General features: G+C 39.5%; 1 protein-coding gene across 1 annotated transcript in view; it reads right to left on the bottom strand.

Moving 5' to 3' along the window:
• The window catches only part of TOR1AIP1 (torsin 1A interacting protein 1), a 38,830-nt gene extending 30,064 nt beyond the window's left edge, over positions 1 to 8,766 (bottom strand). The window contains 4 exon segments of the mRNA XM_044003761.1: positions 1,613 to 1,678; positions 1,681 to 1,692; positions 8,028 to 8,092; positions 8,094 to 8,766. Of these exon segments, the coding sequence (XP_043859696.1) occupies positions 1,613 to 1,678; positions 1,681 to 1,692; positions 8,028 to 8,092; positions 8,094 to 8,536 (586 nt within the window). The 5' untranslated portion in view covers positions 8,537 to 8,766.
• Positions 8,767 to 21,091: the final 12,325 nt, after the last annotated feature.

The raw sequence follows: 21,091 nt of genomic DNA, 5'->3' as shown, positions 1-21,091 counted from the left end.
TTAGTACATGGATCACATATGCTAGGAACTGAAATTCTAAAGATTCTTCTGCCGTTCTATTATAGGCAGCTATATATTGCAGTGGATGGAGCTCAGGACCTGAGTCAGGAAGACCTGAGTTTGACTCCTGCCTGAGGTTTATTAGCTGTGTGATTCTGGACAAATCAATTGACCTCTGCCTCAGTTTCCTCAACTGTAAAATGGGGATAATTGATAGCACCTACTAGCACGTTGTTATGAAGATAAATGAGATAATATTTATAAAGCCTTTTTGCAAATCTTTTTCGGGGGGTGAGGCAATTGGGGTTAAGTGACTTGCCCAGGGTCACACAGCTAGTTAAGTGTTAAGTGTCTGAGGCCAGATTTGAACTCAGGTCCTCCTGAATCCAGGGCCAGTGCTCTATCCACTGTACCACCTAGCCGCCCTGCTTTTGCAAATTCTTAAGGCAGTATATAACTGCTAGCTGTTATTATTATTATTATTATCATTATTAGCTGATGTGAGACTGACTTCTATTGCTGTTGGCTGATACAGTGCTGTTATTCTAGATAAAGGAGCATCTTTTGAGAAGATAACACACTATCATCACAGCATTATGCTTTACTCTGTCAGTCAGTCATCAATTCTTACTGGGGTACATGACAGTAGTAGTTATTTAGTTTCTCCTTCAAGCTCTCACTTATGATAATAATTAACAGCTAACTTTATATGCTGCTTTAAGATTTGCAAAGTGTTTTTATATATAGGTACCAATGCATTTGGTCATATTGAAAAAGATTTTTCTGTAACCATTCAATAAAGTATTTAAGTTACCCACTGGTCAAGGATAATAATCTACAGTTTTTAATAATTGCTCTTCTATTTTGATGTAGGACTGTAAGGGGGCTCCACTATAGGGCTAAACTTAAAATTGCATGGATTTTATCAAATTATTATCCAGTTAATAAGACTAGATCAGCATTTTATTTTAAAAAAAGGGGGGGGGCAGCTGGGTGGCGAAGTGGATATGAGCACCAGCCTGGAGACAAGAGGACCTGAGTTCAAATCCAGCCTCAGACACTTAACACTTACTAGCTGTGTGACCCTGGGCAAGTCACTTACCCCAATTGCCTCACCAAAAAAAGGCGGGGCACTTATTAAAGACTTGTTGAAAAAAAAAGGGGGGGGGGACAGAACTGTGTGGACTAACCAGCAGTGAGTCTATGAGATCCTTCTCTCAACAAAACATAAATTGGCCTTCTTTCATTATCTACCCACTCCCTGTACACCCTCATTGCACCTATAAACTTTCATTTTCTGTCTAGTTCATCAGTGACTATGTTCTAATGGCCTAATGGGATGATCTTTGCTAGCATCATCAGGAAGCAGATCTATTTTGCAAGTTTTAAAAAATTCACTACAACAAAATAGGAAGACAGCAATTGGTACTAAAATGCAAGCCAACATCATAAAATGCAGGTCAGACTCCATACTATGTCCAGTTTTCTAGGTGTTCAGGGAAGGACACAGTTAAGTTGGAGAACATGGCAGGCATGGCAGAATGAGGAGACTTGATTTAGTCATACAGCAAAGAACAGCAAACGAGGGAGAAGAAAAGGAGACCTTTCTTACCTGGTTTTCTCGTTTGTACTTTCCTGACCGATTTCTTTGCGACTGTCTGGCTTATGATGGTTTGGAAGATGCTTCATCCTCTAAAAAGCAAAATATGTTAACAGTTAAAATTGAGAATGTGTGTGGGGGAAAAAACAAAACAAAACAACACACCTATTCAGCTCAGGTGCTCCCTCTTTAATGAAACTTAATCCCTGGGCTGGAAAGCACTGCTCTCTGCTTAACAGCATCAGGGTTTTGTTTTTTTTTTAAACAAAACTTCATGTCTACCTTGCTCTATCACATATCCACTTTGTATCATACTTATTTGTTATGTTCATCCTCTTCCTTAAGGAGAAAAACTGTATAAATTTCATGTATCCCTTGCTTTTAAGTAATCTTGCACATTGCTGTTGTTCGTTCTTTGTCTATGAAGAGACTATGACATCTTGGGTTGTGTCGTGTGAAATTGGATTTTATGTGAGAGAGGGCCTGTGCCAAGGTCATAAACCTCACTCTCTCCCTCCAGAGTCATCTCGGTCCAGTGGCAAGAGTATATCAGGACCTGGGGGGCAGCTAGGGTGCGGCAGTGAATAGAGCACTGGCCCTGGGATTCAGGAGTACCTGGAGTTCAAATCCAGCCTCAGACACTTGACACTACTAGCTGTGTGACCCTGGGGCAAGTCACTTTACCCCCACTGCCCCCCCCAAAAAAAGAGTCTATTCAAGGACAACTGGGACAAGGCACTGGGATGTTTGAGGCATCTGGGGGTTAAGCCCAGGGTCACAGAGCTAGTAAGTGGCTGAGGTGAGATTTGAACTCAGACCTCCTGGACTCCAGAGCCAGTGTTCTATCCACTGTACCACCTAGCTGCCCCCTTGCCCAGTGGTTATTGAATAAATAATTTTGAATGCAGTATCTTCTGCATTTGTGTTTAAATTTTAGACATTTAAATGTTAATGTTTTTAAAGCTAATTCTCTAAGTGTCTTCTATAAGGTCAAAAGCTTTCTAGGCTTTATTCACCTATAGTTCTTTTTAGCATCTAGCACAGGTACTTTGCACACAGTGTAGGCACTTAGTAAATTTTAATTTGCTTTAAGGTTAAAAAAACAACTACCTTGGAATTTACAAAGTCCAAAATATTGCAAGTATAGTGAAGATGTATGAGAGTGATCAAAAGAGAAAATATTTCTATATATTCAGGTTTACTAGCAAAGTATGTAGAAGTAATACTAAAGAAGTGAAACCAATATTTCCTTTGGAGGCTCTCTGTGTACAAGATAGTAAAAAGGAAGGATGGGTTGCAATCTTCACTCGAAGATTCTCAAGTTGATGAAATGGAAGATCCACTAAAGAATAGAAAACCAATAATCTTCTTTCTCCTTTTCTCAATCATGAGCTATCAACTGAACCCTCTGAATTGCGGGGTGGGATCCAGAAAAATGGTAGGACCCCAACTCTGCCCTTAAGAAATGTATGATCTTGCTAGGTGGCGCAGTGGATAAAGCACCGGCCCTGGATTCAGGAGAAACCTGAGTTCAAATCCAGCCTCAGACACTTGACACTTACTAGCTGTGTGACCCTGGGCAAATCGCTTAACCCCCATAGCCCCCACAAAAAAAAAAAAAAAAAGAAATGTATGATCTTGCTGAAAAGACACACACAAAATATATATATAAAGTATTTTAGAGAGACACACACATGAAAAAATATAATAAAGTATTTTAGAGAAAAACATACAAAATATATAATAATGCAAACTTGGGTAAATGTGAAATCTCTAAAATCAACAAATCTTCAAATGTCATCAATGCCAATAAAGACTACATAGTTCACATTTATAATAAACTTTGCTTATAACGCCCTTCACCAGATAATAATGCTAAGGAACAGACACAAATTTTATACATTATCACAGAACTGGGGGGAGATTACTTCCTCTAGCAATGCAGGCGACTTATAGTGTCAGAAACTGTTTAGAGTACTGGAGAGACTAAATGACTTTCTAGGGTCACAAAGTCAGCCTATGTCAGAGGAAGGACTTTAATCCAGTTTTCCAGGCTTCACTACCTCACTTTGCCTTGTCCTGAATATAAATAAGGCCTATACTTCTTTTTCTTTAAATGTTTGGGTAGAATTCACTTGTAAAACCATCTGGCCTTGGAGATTTTTTTCTTAGGAGTTCATTGACGGCTTGTTCAATTTCTTTTTCTAAAATGGTTTTATTTAAGGATTTTATTTCCTCTTCTGTAAATTTGGACAGTTTATATTTTTGTAAATAGCCATCCATTTCATTTAGATTGTCAAATTTATTGACATATAGTGAGTAAAACAGCTCCTAATTATTACTTTAATTTCCACTTCACTGGTGGTAAGTTCACACCTTTATTTTTTTTTTTGGTGAGGCAATTGGGGTTAAGTGACTTGCCTAGGGTCATAGCTAGTAAGTGTTAAGTGTCTGAGGCTGGATTTGAACTCGGGTCCTCCTGACTCCAGGGCTGGTACTCTATCCACTGTGACACCTAGCTGCCCCACATCTTTAATTTTTGATACTGGAATTTGGTTTTCTTTTTAATCAAATTAACCGAAGGTTTATCTATTTTGTTGACTTTTTCATAAAACCAGCTATTTTATTTATTAATTCTACAGTTTTCTTACTTTCAATTTTATTAATCTCTCCTTTGATTTTCAGGATTTCTAATTTAGTATTTAATTGGGGATTGTACTGCTGAGAAAAAGGTATATTCCTTTCTATCCCCATTCGATTTTCTCCAGATGTCTATCACATCTAACTTTTCTAAAATTCTATTCACCACTTTAACTTCTTTCTTATTTATTTTGTGGTTAGATTATCTAGTTCTGAGAGGGAGAGGTTAAGATCCCCCACTTTTTCCTCTTGTAACTCACTTAACTTCTCTAAGAATTTGGATGTCATACCACTTGGTGCATATATGTTTAGTATTGATATACTTCATTATCTATGGGTACCTTTTAGCAAGATGTAGTTTCCTTATCTCTTTTTCCGGCAGGGGCAATGAGGTTAAGTGACTTGCCCAGGGTCACATAGCTAGTATGTGTCCAAGTGTCTGAGGCTGGATTTGAACTCAGGTCCTCCTGAATCCAGGGCTGGTGCTTTATCCACTGTGCCACCTAGCTGCGCCCCCCCCCCCCCTTATCTCTTTTAATTAGATCTATTTTTACTTTTACTTTGTCTGAGATAAAGATTGCTACCCCTCCTTTTTTGACTTCAGCTGAAGCACAATATATTCTGCTCCAACCTTCTACCTTTATTCTGTGTGTATCTCTCTGCTTCAAATGTGTGGTCTTGTAAACAATATGTTGTAGGATTCTAGTTTTTAATCCACTCTGCTATTCACTTACTTCTGTTTTATGGAAGAGTTCCACCCCATTCCCATTCCCCGTTATGATTACTATGTATTTCCTTCCATTTTTTTTCCCCTTGTTTGTACTTTTTTCCTTCTTTCACCCTATTCCTCTTGACCAGTGTTTTGTCTTCTGATCACTGCCTCCCTCAATCTGCCCTCCCCTTTTATCAACTGCCCTTCCTTTTCTTTCCCCTTTCCTGTCCTCCTTTCTATTAGTACCCACCCCTTTACCTCCCCCTTACCCTCTTCACTTACTTAAAAAGTAAGTTAGTTTCTTTATCCAAAATGGGACATATGTTATTCCCTCTTAAACCAAATCTGATCAGAGTATGGTTGAGAAATGTTCACCCCTCACTCTTTCCCTCTATTGTAATAGGTTTTTTTGTGCCTCTTCATATGATGTAATTAACCCCATACACCTCCCCTTCCCTTTCCTCCCCTATTCTTTTATTCTGCCCCTATACTTATTTTTAATTTATGTATGATGAACTTGACAATAGAGGTCCAGAGAGAACTCCTTGAGGTCAAGCAATGTTTTTTGTCTTTTTTTTTTTTCTTGACATATAGTAGGCGATTAATATTTAATTACTGATTGACAGAGAGGTTAAATGATTTGCAAAAATGATCTTCATAAAGCACAGGTCATTCCCCTACTCAATAAACTTCCCTGCTACCTTCAGGAATCCACCTAGAAAAGCCTTTGGCTTTTAAGCGGTTTACAACCTGGCCCCTTCCTAGCTTTTCAAGTCTTGCACTTTTACTAGCCTCCTGAGAGCAGGTAACACTTAGCCCTGCTCCTATATCTTGAGCACAATTTCTCTACTCTGCCTTTTCATCTGCTCGTCCACATTCCTGAATGCTTTTTCTCCTTTGTCCTAGCTTCTTCAAGACTCAAGGTTCAAATGATATCTTCAGCAAGTAGCCTTTGCTGCTCCCTTCCCTCAATGTACAGGACTCCCTCTGAGATTACCTCCAATTTACAGTGCATATATTTACATATATATATATATATATATATAGATATATTATATATATATAAATATATATAATATGTGTGTGGTGTGTGTGTGTGTGTATATCTTGCATGTGTTTTACTAATTAAAATGTGAGACACTTAAGTGAGCAGAACCAGGAGAAGATTGTACACAGTATCAACAACATTGTGTATTGATCAACTGTGATGGACTTGACTCTTCTCAGCAATTACAATGGTCCAAAATAGTTCCAAAGGATCATGATGGGAAAATGCTCCCAAATCAGAAAACAAACAAACAAACAAAAACCCAACTATAGAACCTAGATGCAGATTGAACCATACTATCTCTCTTTTTTTTTCTTTTTTTGAGGTTTTTCCTTTTTGCTCTGATCTTCTTGCACAGCACGACTAATGCAGAAATGTTTAATGTGATTGGTACATATATAACCTATATCGGATTGCTAGCTGTCTTGGGGGGGGAGGGGAGAAAAAATTGAAACTAGAAATCTTATAAAAACAAATGTTGGCAATCTATCTCTACATGTAACTGTTTTTGTTTTTTGGTGAGGCAATTAGGGTTAAGTGACTTGCCCAGGGTCACACAGCTAGTAAGTGTCAAGTGTCTGAGGTCAAATTTGAACTCAGGTCCTCCTGAATCCAGGGCTAAAGCTTTATTCACTGCACCACCTAGCTGCCCAATAAAATATTTTTATGGAAAAAAAAATGTGAGACACTCGATGGCTTGCAAGGACTGTTTTGACCTTTCATATATTCCTAGCACTCTGCAGTGGCTATTAAAGCCATATATGGTATGGTGCTTAATAAGTACATCAGCAATGATCTTACCACAACACCTTGCAATTCAAATCCCTGTGTCTATCAAACCTCACTCATGACTCACATCCTTTGCATACATTTTGCCTATGAGTCAGTGCCCTCCCCACCATATATAAAACACCTGGGGTAATTTCTAACCTCAACTATACCTGGGATAACCGGACCCAGGTGTATCCCTCTCCTCCTTACAATGGCGCTTAGCACAGTGCCTGACATAATATAGGCACTTAAGAGACGCTTCCTGACTAGAGTCACCTTGTGTCAGGTTTCTTAATAACTAGAGTTGGTGTCTCATTTCTCCTCTTCCTTTCGAACCATGGAGGACCATCCTCTGCCCTCCCATCCCAACCCTTTCAGGGCAAGGACATATGTTAGAGAGGAGACTCTCATAAAGAGGAAAAGGGTAATAACCCAAGTTTACGGAGTACACTCCACACTCCGGCATTTTCATTGGCTGATCCCCACGCTGGAAACACTCCTCATCTCAGCCTCCTGGCTTACTTCAAGCCCCGGCTAAACCCCGTCACCTGCTAGCAGCTTTTCTGACCCCCCTTAATGCCAGTACCTTTACTCTAATGATTACCTACCATCTATCCTGCTCTTTTGTATACAGTTGTTTTTCGTGTTGTCTTCCCGATCAGGCTGTGGCTTCTTGAGCGCAGGGACTGTCTTTGGCCCTTCTTTGATTCCCCAGAGCTTATTAGCACAGTGCCTAGCACATAGTAGGCGCTTAACAAATACTCATACACTGAGTCCAAGAGGTCTCTGAGGAATCAAGACAAATGTCAGAATTCTCACTGAGCCTGGGGTGGGGGCCAAATGCCCCCCCCATCACGCAGAACACAAGCACACGAGTTTAGTGCCCCTACTCTCTCACTCTCGGGGGGCTACCGTCCCCAGCCTCTCTTTTCTTCCTCTGTGGAGTGTGGAAGGATGGACAGGTGGGGCGCTGAAGGGCTTTGTTGCGGCTTACGCCATCCCGATCTCTCCTTTCTCTCCCACCCGGACGGCTCGAATCCTCCGCGAGACCTGGTGCCCACCCTGCCCCACCAGCACCAGATCAATTTCCTCCTCCACCATCGGGTCTCCTCGCTGGGAGTCCATCCCTCGCGAGAGGGCCGAGACTGGAACAAGAAAACGACCCCCCGCGGGGCGCGAAGCTGCGGCCGCCTAAGGCTGGCGGGAAATGTCCCGCCCGGCCAGGCGCGCGCGCACGCGCCTCTTCAGCCCGTTACCTCGGCGGCGGCGATCGCTTCCTTCGCCCTCACCTTCCGAAGACCGCAGGTCCCGCAGCCCTCTCCCGTAGTGCTGGCGAGGGCTGCGGCGGTGGGCCGAGCCTCCTGCTGCTGAGCCGGGTGGCTCTCCTCGTATTCATCTCCACAGGTCCCAAGCGCGAGAGATGCCCGTGTTGCCGAGACCTAAGGTAATAATAGGCTCTCTCCTCCACTTCCTCTTTCTCGGGCACGGGGCGGAACTCTTGTGTGTGGGTCCGCTTTTCCACCCGGGCACTTCCCGCGGACGCAAGCGGCTCGAAGTCGCCGTACACTTGGGGCGGGAGCTCGGAGAACCTCACTTCCCGTCGGCGACTGCGCTGAGTCGAGGGGCTTCCGTATGCGAGTGCGTCCCTTCCGCCGCCATCTTGAGGGGCGAGTGGGCGTCTCCCTCGTCGCAGCGGGGCTCTGGGCGTCACGTGCGCTGCCCACCCCTCGAGCCCCGGTTCGTCGCGCCACCCCTCGCCCGCCATGGTCTGCGGGCCTGGGCTGGCGCCAGTGCGGTCGGCCGGCCGGGTACCTCTCTGGAGCGGCGGCGGGGGCTTGGCGCGCGTCAGGGAGGCAGCTGGGAGTCGCCGGGGCCGCCGCCGCCGCTGCTGTGGTCGATGTCTCCGCCGCGGTGTCCGGCCTCCTCTGGGCCCATGGTAGCTCCCGAGGGTTGTGAGGCTGACTGTGTCCGGGCTCGGTCAGCTGCTGTTGTGTGTGTTTGTCACTCCCGCCCTCCTGGCTGCAGGCCCGAAGGAGGAGGAGAAGGAAGGGCCTGGCCCTCTGGGCTGGGCCCGGGGCGGCGGCCCGCAGCCGGCCGGCTCTAGGGCCAGTCTTAAAGAGGACGTCGCGGGGGTGGCAGGGAAGAGGGACGGCCATAACGAGCCTATCTTTGCCCTCTGAAAGGAGCGCCCTGCTTAGGAGGCCATGGGCGGCTGGTGCTACAGAAAACATTTTACGTCCTGCTCCCCGCCTGTAAAAGTCTAATGCGCATTATCACCGTTTCCGCCCCCATTTTGTTAAATCTGAACAAGCAGCAAAACCACCCGTTTGTAGCGGTGGCCCACGGTAGGAGCTGATACCATCGCCCCTTTATCTATGTCCCCACCTCCGCCCGGTTCGGATGGAGACTTTTACGTTCTGGGCATGGAAGACGTGGGTACTCGTTTTTGCTTGACAGCCTATTGAAAGCATGCCAACGGGGGAAAACGCTTTGTTATTAAAAAATAAAATAAAAACTTGTAAAGTGGAAGGTGTGTGTGGTCTGGGGAAATATTTGTCTTAGTTACTTAGTGAAGCCAAAAGCTGCTCGGTTTTTGGCTTCGAAGTCGATTTAAGAATATGGGAAATCGCTTTCTACCCGCAGAACGACCTGGTCGTTTTTTCCAAAAGCAGTATTGGAGTAAAGCAAGGAAATGAAAAAGTTTATCTGGCCAATCATATCACACCAAAATGATTCTCGAGAGCCTTGCTTTACAAATTTATCAGTGAATTTCACAGACATTGTAAAACTAGGTGCCTGGTAGAGTGGAAGGAGCTGGATTGGGAGTAAAGCTGACTTGGTCTTGATTCTGCAGCTTGACTACTTTCACTTTGTCTTGCTGGGCTCCTCAGTTCCTCATCTTTAAAATGAAGAGATTCTTTAGATGCCTTCAAGCATTAAATCTGTGATCTTTTAAAAACCGACATTCTTCTAATGTGAAATTAAAGAGTGCTTTCTGCTTCATTAGCCACTTGGTAAATTCATCTGTACTCTCTATTTTGGTAATCTGCATTAGGAATTTCTAGCATAAGTTTGTTTTAGATTCCATTGTACAATTCCTAAGTTTAGTTTACTATCAATCAAGCATTTATTAAATAACTAATCTGTGCCAGAGACGAGAGTACAAAATGTTAAATAGGTAGAACCAAGGTAGTAAAGAATAATCCCCATAGCACTATACTCATATTTAACCACCAATTTGAAATACTGGAGTGGTATAATCATAATTGGTGAAAAACCTGATGCCTTTTTAAAAAATCTATTTTAAGGACACAGTAACTAGCACTAGTCTAATAATATCTTTGAAGCCAGGCAAGATGATTTAGTGAATAAATAAAAAGGGTTTATGTTTAGGTATCAATTTTATGTAAATAGGTGACAAATGTTTGAGTATGCTTTGAAACTAGTGTAAGAAATTTAAATTTCTTACAATATCGTTTAAACTATTCTCAGTAAATAAACACTTCAATATCAACTTTTGTTCAAATGATCACAAATTTAGAATGAATACAACCTTAGTGTTCTATGGTTTTTAATCATAAAATAGAGAGCCTAGTTATAGCATTGGCTTTGTGTTAGGTAACAATACAGGGACATAAGAGTGATACAGGATTTTTAAAAACAGTAACTCACTTTTACATTTTTTAGTGTGAATTACTGGTCTGCAATAAAATAATAGAGCAAAAGACACTAAGGAAGAAATAGCTCTTTGTGCCTTTTTACTGCCTTCAGGGAAGGAAAAATGAAAGTAGTCTATTTTAGGCTAAGGGATAGATACATGAGGCCACGAGTTTTTTACTGATTTTAAAACTGTTTAAAAGTATAGAACAAGTAGTTAACTAGCATTTCGTATTTTAGAAATCCCTTCTCGAGAGTATATTAACATAATAAAAACCACTGTAATTACTCTTGGTTGTAAAATATCATTAAATTATACTGTCTACAATAAATCAATGCTATGCTGAACAGACTTGTCAAAAGACCCTCAAGGGCCTTACATTTTTAAAGGGTAGATTAGTAAAACAATAGAGGCATGAAAAACTTACCTTTGGCCCTTTTTGTTGTGGAGGGTATTTGTTTAATTTCTTTTGTGTGTAGACTAGAAAGGAAAGTGTTCATCTACTATTATACTTAGTGCCAAAAATAGCTCAAGAATGACTTCCCCAAAGAAATGAATCTTTTAAAAAAGAAAAGGCATAGGCAATTTTAGACAGACGTTTGCTTGTTTATGGCCTTGGTCTACCTGGGAGGACCACTTATATCCTGGCCCCTCCTCTGTTTGTGAGGTGGCAGCAGAAGTTAGAGATGCCTAACAACATCCTCGATTCACCCAGCAACCCCTCAAAGCTCAACCTAGAGAAGAGTTTATGACAGAGCTGTCCAACAGTGGAATTGGTTGTCTTCAGGAGTGAAATCCCTGTTGGGATAATAGATTTAGGACTGGAAATGACTTCAGAGGCCATCTAGTCTGGCCCTTTATTTTACAGATAAACAGGCAGAGAGATCAAGTGACTTGTGTAAAGTTGTGTAAAGTTTATTAAAGAGCATTAGGATCCAATGATCAGAGAGAAAGGTAAAAATCTAATTATTTCTAAGAGACCCCATCATTCGACCTGCCATGGTGAGGTCAGGAACAAAAAGGACCCAACGCTTCCTTCCTCCTTCCAGAAGCCTCTTGTCTGAACCAGAAACATCAAATGTCACTTCCTGACGCCAAGGAACTGACCTTCCAAACTACATGGCTTGCCCTCAGATGCCTTCCCCTCATGGCAGAGCTTTCTTACAGTATTTCACCAGCAGATGGCGTCACTCCAATTGTCACACTTGAAGGTTTACAGGTAATCAATCAGAGGTGGGATTTGAGCCCACAGCTTCTGATTCCAGAGCCAATATAATTTGTGTACCCTAGCAGAGAACTTATCTTTTAAGTTTGTAGGATTCCTGTATATCAGGTTAGATTAAGACCCGAACAAACTTTTTGTCATTTCAGTTACAAATCTCTGAAAATTACTGTAACAACCACTAACAAGGGATTGACTAAAATCTATAGTTCCTCTCAGGTGGGAAAGACTGCCACTCCTGTCTTCTTAAACTGTGAAGAACTACAGATCCCAGTGGATTTTGTCGCCAGCCAATCGCTTGCTAAAGGTTGTTTGATTACAATTTTGATGTTTCTTAGTAAAGTGCCTAGAATATCATGGAGAAAAATTTTGTCCTTTAAAGCAATGAACTAAATTCCATTTTGAACTTCCCTATTACTGAGGCACTGCGCTCTCCTCAGTCATTCAGGTTCAATACCTTGTTTTCCTGATTATTCTTTATGCCCCATTTCTACCTTTATGGCATCTCTCATACATCCCATTCTCTCTACTCATATAGTCAGCACTCCAGTTCAAGTGTCTTCTCACTCTAATCCATCTCTACTCAATTGCTGGAGTAGTTTTTCTAAAGTATGGATCTAATTCTGTTGCAACCATGAGTTCTCTAGCTAACTATTCCAAGATCAAATTAAAGACTTTAGTTTGACCTTTAAAGCTCTTCATAATCTTCCTCTTTTCCCTTTAAAATCTTCCACTTTACTCAATCCTACATACACTGTGATCTAGCTGCACTGACTTTGCTACTCTTGGGTTATAACATTCCATCTCTTGTTACCATGCCTGGATATCCCTCATTTCCCAACCCTAGAGATGTCTACCATTAGATACAAATTGGTATATACATGTAAAATTATTATGTACATCTTTTTATCTATGTCTTCATATGTCCTTTATTTTTAATGTGTACTTATAATAAGTTAAAATGACCTTAGTTTGCTTAAAGTCATTCTTAAAACAACATTGCCATTGCTGTATACAGTGTTCTATTGGTTCTGCTCACTTTGAACCTTCATCATTTCATGCAAGTCTTTTCATGCCTTTCTAAGGTCATTAATCATAATTTCTTCTTTTTGGGGGGGGGAGGGTTGTTTTTTTTTCCTCTGAGGCAATGAGGGTTAAGTGACTTGCCCAAGGTCACGACACAGCTAGTAAGTTTCAAGTGTTTAAGGCCAGATTTGAACTCAGATCCTCCTGAATCCAGGGCCAGTGCTTTATCAACACTGTGCCACCTAGCTGACCCCTAAACATCATACCTTATAGCACAGTAGTATTACATCACAACCATATGCCAAAACTTGTTTAGTCATTCCTCAGTTGATGGGCATCTTCTCAATTTCCAGTTCTTTGCCACCACAAAGAGAGCTGCTATTAATATTTTAGAACAAATAGGTTCTTTTTCTTTTTCCCTGATCACCTTGGGTAAAAGACCTAATAGTGGTATCACTGGATCATTTTTGTAACTCTTTAGGCATAATTACCGATTGTTCTTCAAAATGGTTGGATCAGTTCACAGTTCCACCAACAGCGTATTAGTGTCCCAATGTTTCCATATCCCCTCCAATATTTGCCGTTTTCCCTTTCTATCATTTAAGTCAATCTGATAGTTCTGAGATGGTTCTCAAAGTTTTAATTTGCATTTCTCTAATCAATAATAATTTAGAGTATTTTTATGTGACTATATATAGCTTTTATTTCTTCAGTAGAAAAGTAACTGTTCATATTCTTTGACAGTTTATCAGTTGAAGAATAACTCATATTCTTATAAATTTGAAAAAATTCTTTATTTGAGATATGAGACCTTTATCTGAGAAACTTTTTATAAAATGTTCCCCCTGGTTTTCGGTTTTCCTTCTAATCTTGGCTACATTTGGGTTTTTATTTATATGAAACTTTAAATAAAAATTATCCATTTTAATTTCCCAGTGCTCACTATCTCTTGTTTATTCATAAATTCTTATATCCATAAGTCTGATAGATATCATGTGCCATGTTCTTCTAAATGACTTATGATATTTCCCTTTATATCTGGGTCATGTAACTATTTTGACCTTATAGTGGTAAATGGCATAAGATAGTGGTCTATACCCAATTTCTGCAAGACAGCTTTCCAGTTTTGTCAACAATTTTTACTAAATAAGATATCTTATCTCATAAGCTTAAATCTTTACATTTGTCAAGCATAAGGTTACTATAACCACTTACTACTGTGTACTATATGTCTACTCTCTTTAACTGATCCACCTTTCTATTCCTTAGCCAGTGCCAGAAAGTTTTGGTTATTACTACCATGTAATACAGGTTAAGATCTGTGAGAAAATAATGGGATTTGGCAGATACTCAAAGGCCCACCTGGAGATTAATCTAAACTGATTGAATTGAGAGTGATTGACTTTGCTGATTACCCTACTTGAAATTAATTAGATTGTAACCACACCTAGCTAGCCCTTAAGAAGGTATTGTTCTCAGAAGGTAAGGACTTTGAACCCAACTGGAGACCACCTTCAAGTCCAGTGAGCCAGTGGATTTGGATGACGCCTACCAATGAACTTGAAGCAGTGCATAGGGACTGCCTCTGCTCCAGACCTATAAAAAGCTTCCACACTCAGTTGAGGGGAGTTTTGTGGTTGAAGCAGGCTCGTGGCAGAGGACTTGAGGAAGAACCCAACCCTTTAATAGATAGGGAATCTAGGCCTTTCTCTCTCTTTACCAAATTCTTGTTTTCCTTAATAAATGCTTAAAAGCCTAACTCTTCGTAAAGTTTATAATTTATTGGGCGACCACGTCATTAGATATTTTAGACAGTTTAGCTAGAATTTTAGCCCTTAACAGATGGCTGACCACGAAGAGGAAAAGCTAAACCTCAGTCTTCTGATCTTCTGGTTGGGTAAGAAATTTCCCTACGATCTCCCTTTAACTGCTGAGTACTGGCGTACTGGCTGTTTTCCCCTTTGGATTTTTTCGAATGGACCTTTAAACTCCCTAATTACCCTATTTTTGATTTTAGTCTGTTTAACCAGACAAATGGGAGATAAGATCATGTTAATGCTTTGTTTTTGTGGATTTTTCTATTTTTCTTTTTATTTTTGTTAAAAGAGCCAGCAACTTACTCACACAAGGAAATATCCTCCCTCTCCCAACCATGCTTTTTCAGAGAAACCTGAAGAGATTCCTGCAGCTTTTCCCAATTCTAACACTAATTGTTGCTCTAATTTTGCATGCCTGGAGGCAATGACCCACCCTCTAGAAGCTTTTAATCCCTAGCACCCTGAAGGCAAAGTGGGGGAAGAGGAATCCAGGCCTGAGTTTCAAAATCAAGTCTGATTCAAATTGTGCTGGTCCTCACCTCCCTCTCCAGACCCCACCCTCTACTCCTCCCATGGCTAAGCCCATTGCTTCCCCTGCCTGGGAAGTCCAGAGATCTGATGCGCATGTGCAGCTTTCTCTACCTGTATTTGCAGCTTTAGGCTCAGCCCTTCCCCAGCCTGGCTGTGCTTCTGAGATAACCTTAGAAAACCCTTTAAATTCCAGATATGCTCGTTTTGTTCATAATTTTGCTAACCTGCTTTTGTCTTTAATTAGTAATCTTATAAAGCATTTTTATGGTGAAAAGACTGACAGACAGTATAGAGGGGTTAAAGAAGAAAAACTTAAGCTGAATAAGAATGACAATCATCAACATAGTTCAAGACTCTTCTCTTGCCATGGAAGGGTATATATTTTACAGAAATGTAGAAGTAAGCAGCAAGGTATTGATATGAGTATTGGGGATTTTAGATATCGGAATCAAAAGTGTTCTGAATTTACTCAGAATATTAATGTCAGTTCAGAGGTTACATAGGATTTCTATGCTATTACATATACATTTTGGAATTAATGGTATAGGTTTATTTTCAGAGATTTTCATGCTTTTGAGATTGTGTCTTATACTTAGTTTCTAAAACAAGGAGAATATTTGTAAAAGCTTTTTATAGTCATGCGATCAAGTTTATATTTTGTAATACTCTTATTAATATTAAGTTCATATTCATTTAGATTTCCCTAGTTTGAATTTCATTGTCTTTTATTGTTCCATGTGTATTTTCTTCTATTCATTTGTCTATCTAATTTTGAAAAAATTGCAAGATGGTTTTGATTTCATAATACAATGTTAATTCTAGGAGTATTGTGCTCCCATATTCTGAGTTTGTTTTTGTTATTTTTTTTCTCAACTGATTATTTGATCGAACTCTTTAAAGCATTTCCCTGGCGAATTGGTTGCCATGGCAAGTGTAAAGAAGGATTATTTTTGATAAGCATATTCCAAAAAAAAAAAAAAGAGGGGAACATTTGTAAAAGTTTTCTTTTTTCAAAAAAAAAGTTTTCTTTGAGATTCTGTTGTGCTTTAACTTGTATTTAAATATGTTCTGATTTTTCACAAAAGTAATTGTATACTAAGTAAAAAAAGAGGTATATTTGAAATTGTTGCATAATTATTATTGTGTTCTGAGTCAAGATGTATTCACATTTTTTTGCAATCATTTATTATCCTCAATTTTTAAATCCATATGAGACTTGGATTATGGGAATTTATCATTTTAGACATTACTTGCCATTTATTCTGAGTTATCAGATGCCAGTTGGCCAAGGTGCCATCCAATCACAAGAGGAATACATGCAAAAGCAGACACTGAACTGTCACATGAGGGGAGACATGCATGAAGTCAAGGTATGGCCGAGGGAACGGCTTTTGACAAATGTTGAGGTTGGATTCTCTTGGTTTAATATTTTATTTTATTTTTCCCCACAATATTGTACAGATGGCTGGAAGTATTGATCCCACCCATCTCACTTCTATACCTGGCTTCTATGCTCCCTCCTATACGCCTGATGCCATGGACATCTCAATCCCATGCATCTGATTAAGTCTGACTCAGTTTCCTCCAATATGTTCGGTGGCATGGACATATATTCCATCCATCTATTTTAAGCCTGGCATACTGTATGGGCAGTACATATTGCTCAAGTGTGGGAATGCTCATATCCCATCATTTCTCTGTTCTTTTATGGTAACCCCCATAATTATCTCAGGTGTCATGATAAATAACAGTGTTGAATTTGGCCTTGACATCTGTTACTAATTATATTAGATTTTAAAATTTCTCATAATGGCATGAGGATAATTAGGCAGATGATGCAAAAAGTGATGAAACAAAGATAAAAATTACTTTTAATAATTAATATTGCAGCAATTGTCTTCTCAATTACCCTCCATAAGGGGGACTATAGTAATATTATAATTTTAAAGAATGTTTCAATTTTTGTTTTATTATATGTTTCATGTGTAACAACTAAGATTATGAATTCCCTTAGACGTGTTTTTGAGAACTTTCATTGTTTGATTTTATTATTGACAAAGCTATTTTAAAGTTGTGTTAAGCTCAATTTTGTAGGAAATTTTCCTGGCTGATTACCAGCATCCACACATCAACCCCTGAAAAGACTTCCATTCTACGACTACACCTAGAGGACATCTGAGAAAAGACTTTCAGAGACTTTAAATGAACAGTTTGATTTGTTGTTTTTGTTGTTTTTTTTCTCTTTCTGTTATAATATACACCATCTGTAACATGTATCTCTGCAGAGGCCCTCCCTTTGCAAGACTAATGTCAAAGCGTCGGTTCATGAGGACAAAAAAAAAAATCGCCCCTCTGGACAAAACTTTCTCTCTTCCTTTTCTATATTGTTGTTCACATATTATTAGTTAGCAATAGTTATTATATTGTTTTTACTGTTCCGTCAAGGAAACATTTTGTTTCTTGAGGAACAACAGGGGGGACTGTAATGATTGGAATGACGCCACCTGCTGGATACTTACTGTAGAAGAGTTCTGCCCATGAAGCGAAGGTCTTTGAGGGCAAGACCAGGAGTCTTTTCTTTGGCATCAGGAAGTGACACGGGCTAGTGGGAGGAGGAAGGAAGAGACTGGCGCTCAGTCTCGGGCTCTTTCCTCTGGACTCGGGTGGAGAGCGGAGCTAGAAATGTGCTCTCCCTTTAATAGATAGGAATCTAGGCCTTTCTCTCTCTTTACCAAATTCTTGTTTTCCTTAATAAATGCTTAAAAGCCTAACTCTTGCTAAAGTTTATAATTTATTGGCGACCACTCATTAGATATTTTAGACAGTTTAGCTAGAATTTTAGCCCTTAACACTGGAACTCTAGGCTAGACAGGCTTTTTCTTTTTTTTAATTTATTTTTTAGTGGGGCAATGAGGGTTAAGTGACTTGCCCAAGGTCACACAGCTAATAAGTGTCAAGTGTCTGAGGCCGGATTTGAACTCAGGTACTCCTGAATCCAGGGCTGGTGCTTTATCCACTGTGCCACCTAGCCACCTCCCAGGCCTTTTCTTTACTTTCTAAACTCCATGTGAATACCTGGTATGCTTTAATAAATGCTTAATGCCCCAAAACTGGTGCTAAAGCTTCTAATTTAAGGAGACCACACATTTAGATTTTAAACATCAGAGATCTGATATTGTTAAACTTCCTTTACATTTTTTCATTAGTTCCTTTGATAGTCTTAATGTTTTGTTCTTCCAAATGAATTTTATTATTTTTTCTAGCTCAATAAAATAATTTTGGGTAATTTAAACAGGATGACATTGAATAAGTAGATTAGATAGAATTGTCATTAAAAAAATATTGGGGGGGGGGAAGCTAGGTGGCTCAGTGGATAAAGCACCGGCCCTGGATTCAGGAGTACCTGAGTTCAAATCTGGTCTCAGACACTTGACACTTACTAGCTGTGTGACCCTGGGCAAGTCACTTAACCCCCATTGCCCCGCAAAAAAAAAAAAAAAAGTAACAGGGAAATATTTAACAAATAAAAATACAATAAAACATAAATAACATACAAAAAATATTGGGGGGCAGCTAGGTGCTGCAGTTGGATAAAGTACTGGCCATGGAGTTCAGGAGGACCTGAATTCAAATTCGGCCTCAAACACTTTGACATTAGCTGTGTGCCCTTGGGCAAGTCACCTTAAGCCGCATTGCCCCGCAAAAAACAAAACCAAAAAAAATATTGGCTCTGACCACACATGAACAATAGTATTTCTCCACGTATTTAATCTGACTTTATATGTATAAAATGTTTTATACTAATTATGTTCATATAGTTCCTGGGTTTCTCTTGGCAGGTGGAACCTCATGTATTTTATGCCGTGTATGGTTATTTTAAATGGGTATCTACTGCTAGGCTTATATCCAAAGATCCTATTAGTAAAAAATATTTATAGCAGCTCTTTTTGTGGTGGCTAAGAATTGGAAATCAAGGGAATGCCCACTCAATTGGGGAATGCGTAAACAAGCTGTGGTTATGATGGTGATGGAATATTATTGTGCTATAAGAAATGACAAGCAGCATGATTTCAGAAAGGCCTGGAAAGACTTGTATGAACTAATGTATAGTGAAGTGAGCGAACCAAGAGAACATTGTATACAGTGACAACAATATTGTTGAATGAAGAATTGTCAATGACTTAAACTATTATTGAGCAATACAATGATCCAAGACAATCCCAAAGTACTAATGATGAAGCATACTATCCACCCCCAAAGAAGATCTGATATTGATTGAAGTATGCTATTTTTCACCTTTCTTTCATTTTTTCTTTTATTCAAGTTTTCTTATAACAAAATGACTAATATGGTAATGTTTTACATACTTGCACTTGTATAACCTATATCTGATTGCTTACCTGCCTCTGTGAGGGCAAGGGGAGGGAAAGAGGAATAATATTTGGAACTTAAAACTTTAAATTAAAATGTTCATATTATTATTATTATAAAAAGCAAATGGGATATCTTTTTGCATCTCTTCTTGCTGGTTTGTGGGGTTTAGTAACAGAACTTTCAAATGAATGAATGAACTGAACTGCTAAGTCTTTGGGGGTTTTTTGCATTTCATTTGTCTCTTTTTTCTATTTCAGGTTGTCTTTTATTTATTTTATACGAATAATGTATTATACTTTATTGAATACTTTGCTACAAACTAAGTTAATAGTATTGATAGCATCCCCCATATCAAACAGATTATTAAGCCTTTCTGTCTTGCTGATTTACTAACATATTTCTTTAAGAAGCTCTTTATTCCCAATGTCCTAAGTTCCTTAATTACCTGTACTTTTGTTATTTGAATTGCTTACCCAATCAGTCTGTTTGGAATTGCTGTCTCAGAAAATAGTAGTGACCACCAAATTGCCTAATACATCTTTTGGGGGGGGGGCAGGGCAACGGGGGTTAAGTGACTTCCCCAGGGTCACATAGCTAGTAAGTGTCCACTGCACCACCTAGCTGCCCCCAATACATCCTTTTATTCCAGTGCTAATTGTTTACCCTACCTAATTATCTATGTCTCTATGAAGGATCTAGACATCCTTGACCACCTTTTCCTTCTAGATACTCTCACCTTCCTTATGGATATTATATGTTTTGGTGGTTGTATATATAGTGTGTTGAGGTTCATAAAGAGCTTTCTTCACAACAGCACTGACACAGTAGTTCAGTGCAGATGTTATCCCCATTTTGTAGATACAGAAACTAAGGCTCTTAAGGTCAAAGTGGCTTGTTCATGGTCTACCACCTAGTAAGTTTGATAATGAGTTGAAGGAAATGGGGTTGTTTATCCTGGAGAAGAGAAGCCTTGAGGGTAAGTAGGGAGAGGAGTGTTATAGCTATGTTCAAGTATTTAAAGGGTTGTCACCTGGAAGAGGGATATATTCCTTTTGCTTGGCTCTGGGGGAAGAATGAAGAGCAATGGATAAAATAATATAAAAGGGAAATTGGGTCTTATGTAAAATAAGGAAAATTTTCCTAATTATTCAAGGTAACCAAAGTGGAATGGGCTTTTTTTCAGGATATAATGGGTTCTTCCTTCACTGGAGGTTTTCAAGGGATCCCTTTCATGTTTTGATTTGGCTAAATCTTTTCCAGCTCTGAAATTCTGTGATTCTGTACATTTAAAGTGACCAGAATAATTTAGAGTACCTACTTTATAGGTTGGGAGGCGATTAAAGAATTCTCATTTGTATAATACTTTAACTTGCAAAGTACTTTACAGTGATCTAAGTGCTATTATTTTTTTCATATAAATACTTTATTATTTTCCAGTTACATCTAGAAATAGTTTTCAACATTTGTTTTTTATAAGATTTCTTTTTTTTTTTTGTGAGGCAATTGGAGTTAAGTGACTTGCCCAGGGTCATAACAGCTAGTAAGTGTTAAGTGTATGAGGCTGGATTTGAACTCAGGTACTCCTGAATCAGGGCCGAGTGCGTTATCCACTGCGCCATCTAGCTGCCCTGTTTTTTATAAAATTTCTACGTTTCAAATTTCTCTCCCTCCCTCCTTCCCCTCCCTCCCCCC

This window comes from Dromiciops gliroides, chromosome 4, assembly GCF_019393635.1.
Source record: "Dromiciops gliroides isolate mDroGli1 chromosome 4, mDroGli1.pri, whole genome shotgun sequence".
Taxonomy (NCBI): domain Eukaryota; kingdom Metazoa; phylum Chordata; class Mammalia; order Microbiotheria; family Microbiotheriidae; genus Dromiciops; species Dromiciops gliroides.
Note: the sequence above shows the minus strand (reverse complement) of the source record. Positions and strands in the feature narration are given on the sequence as shown.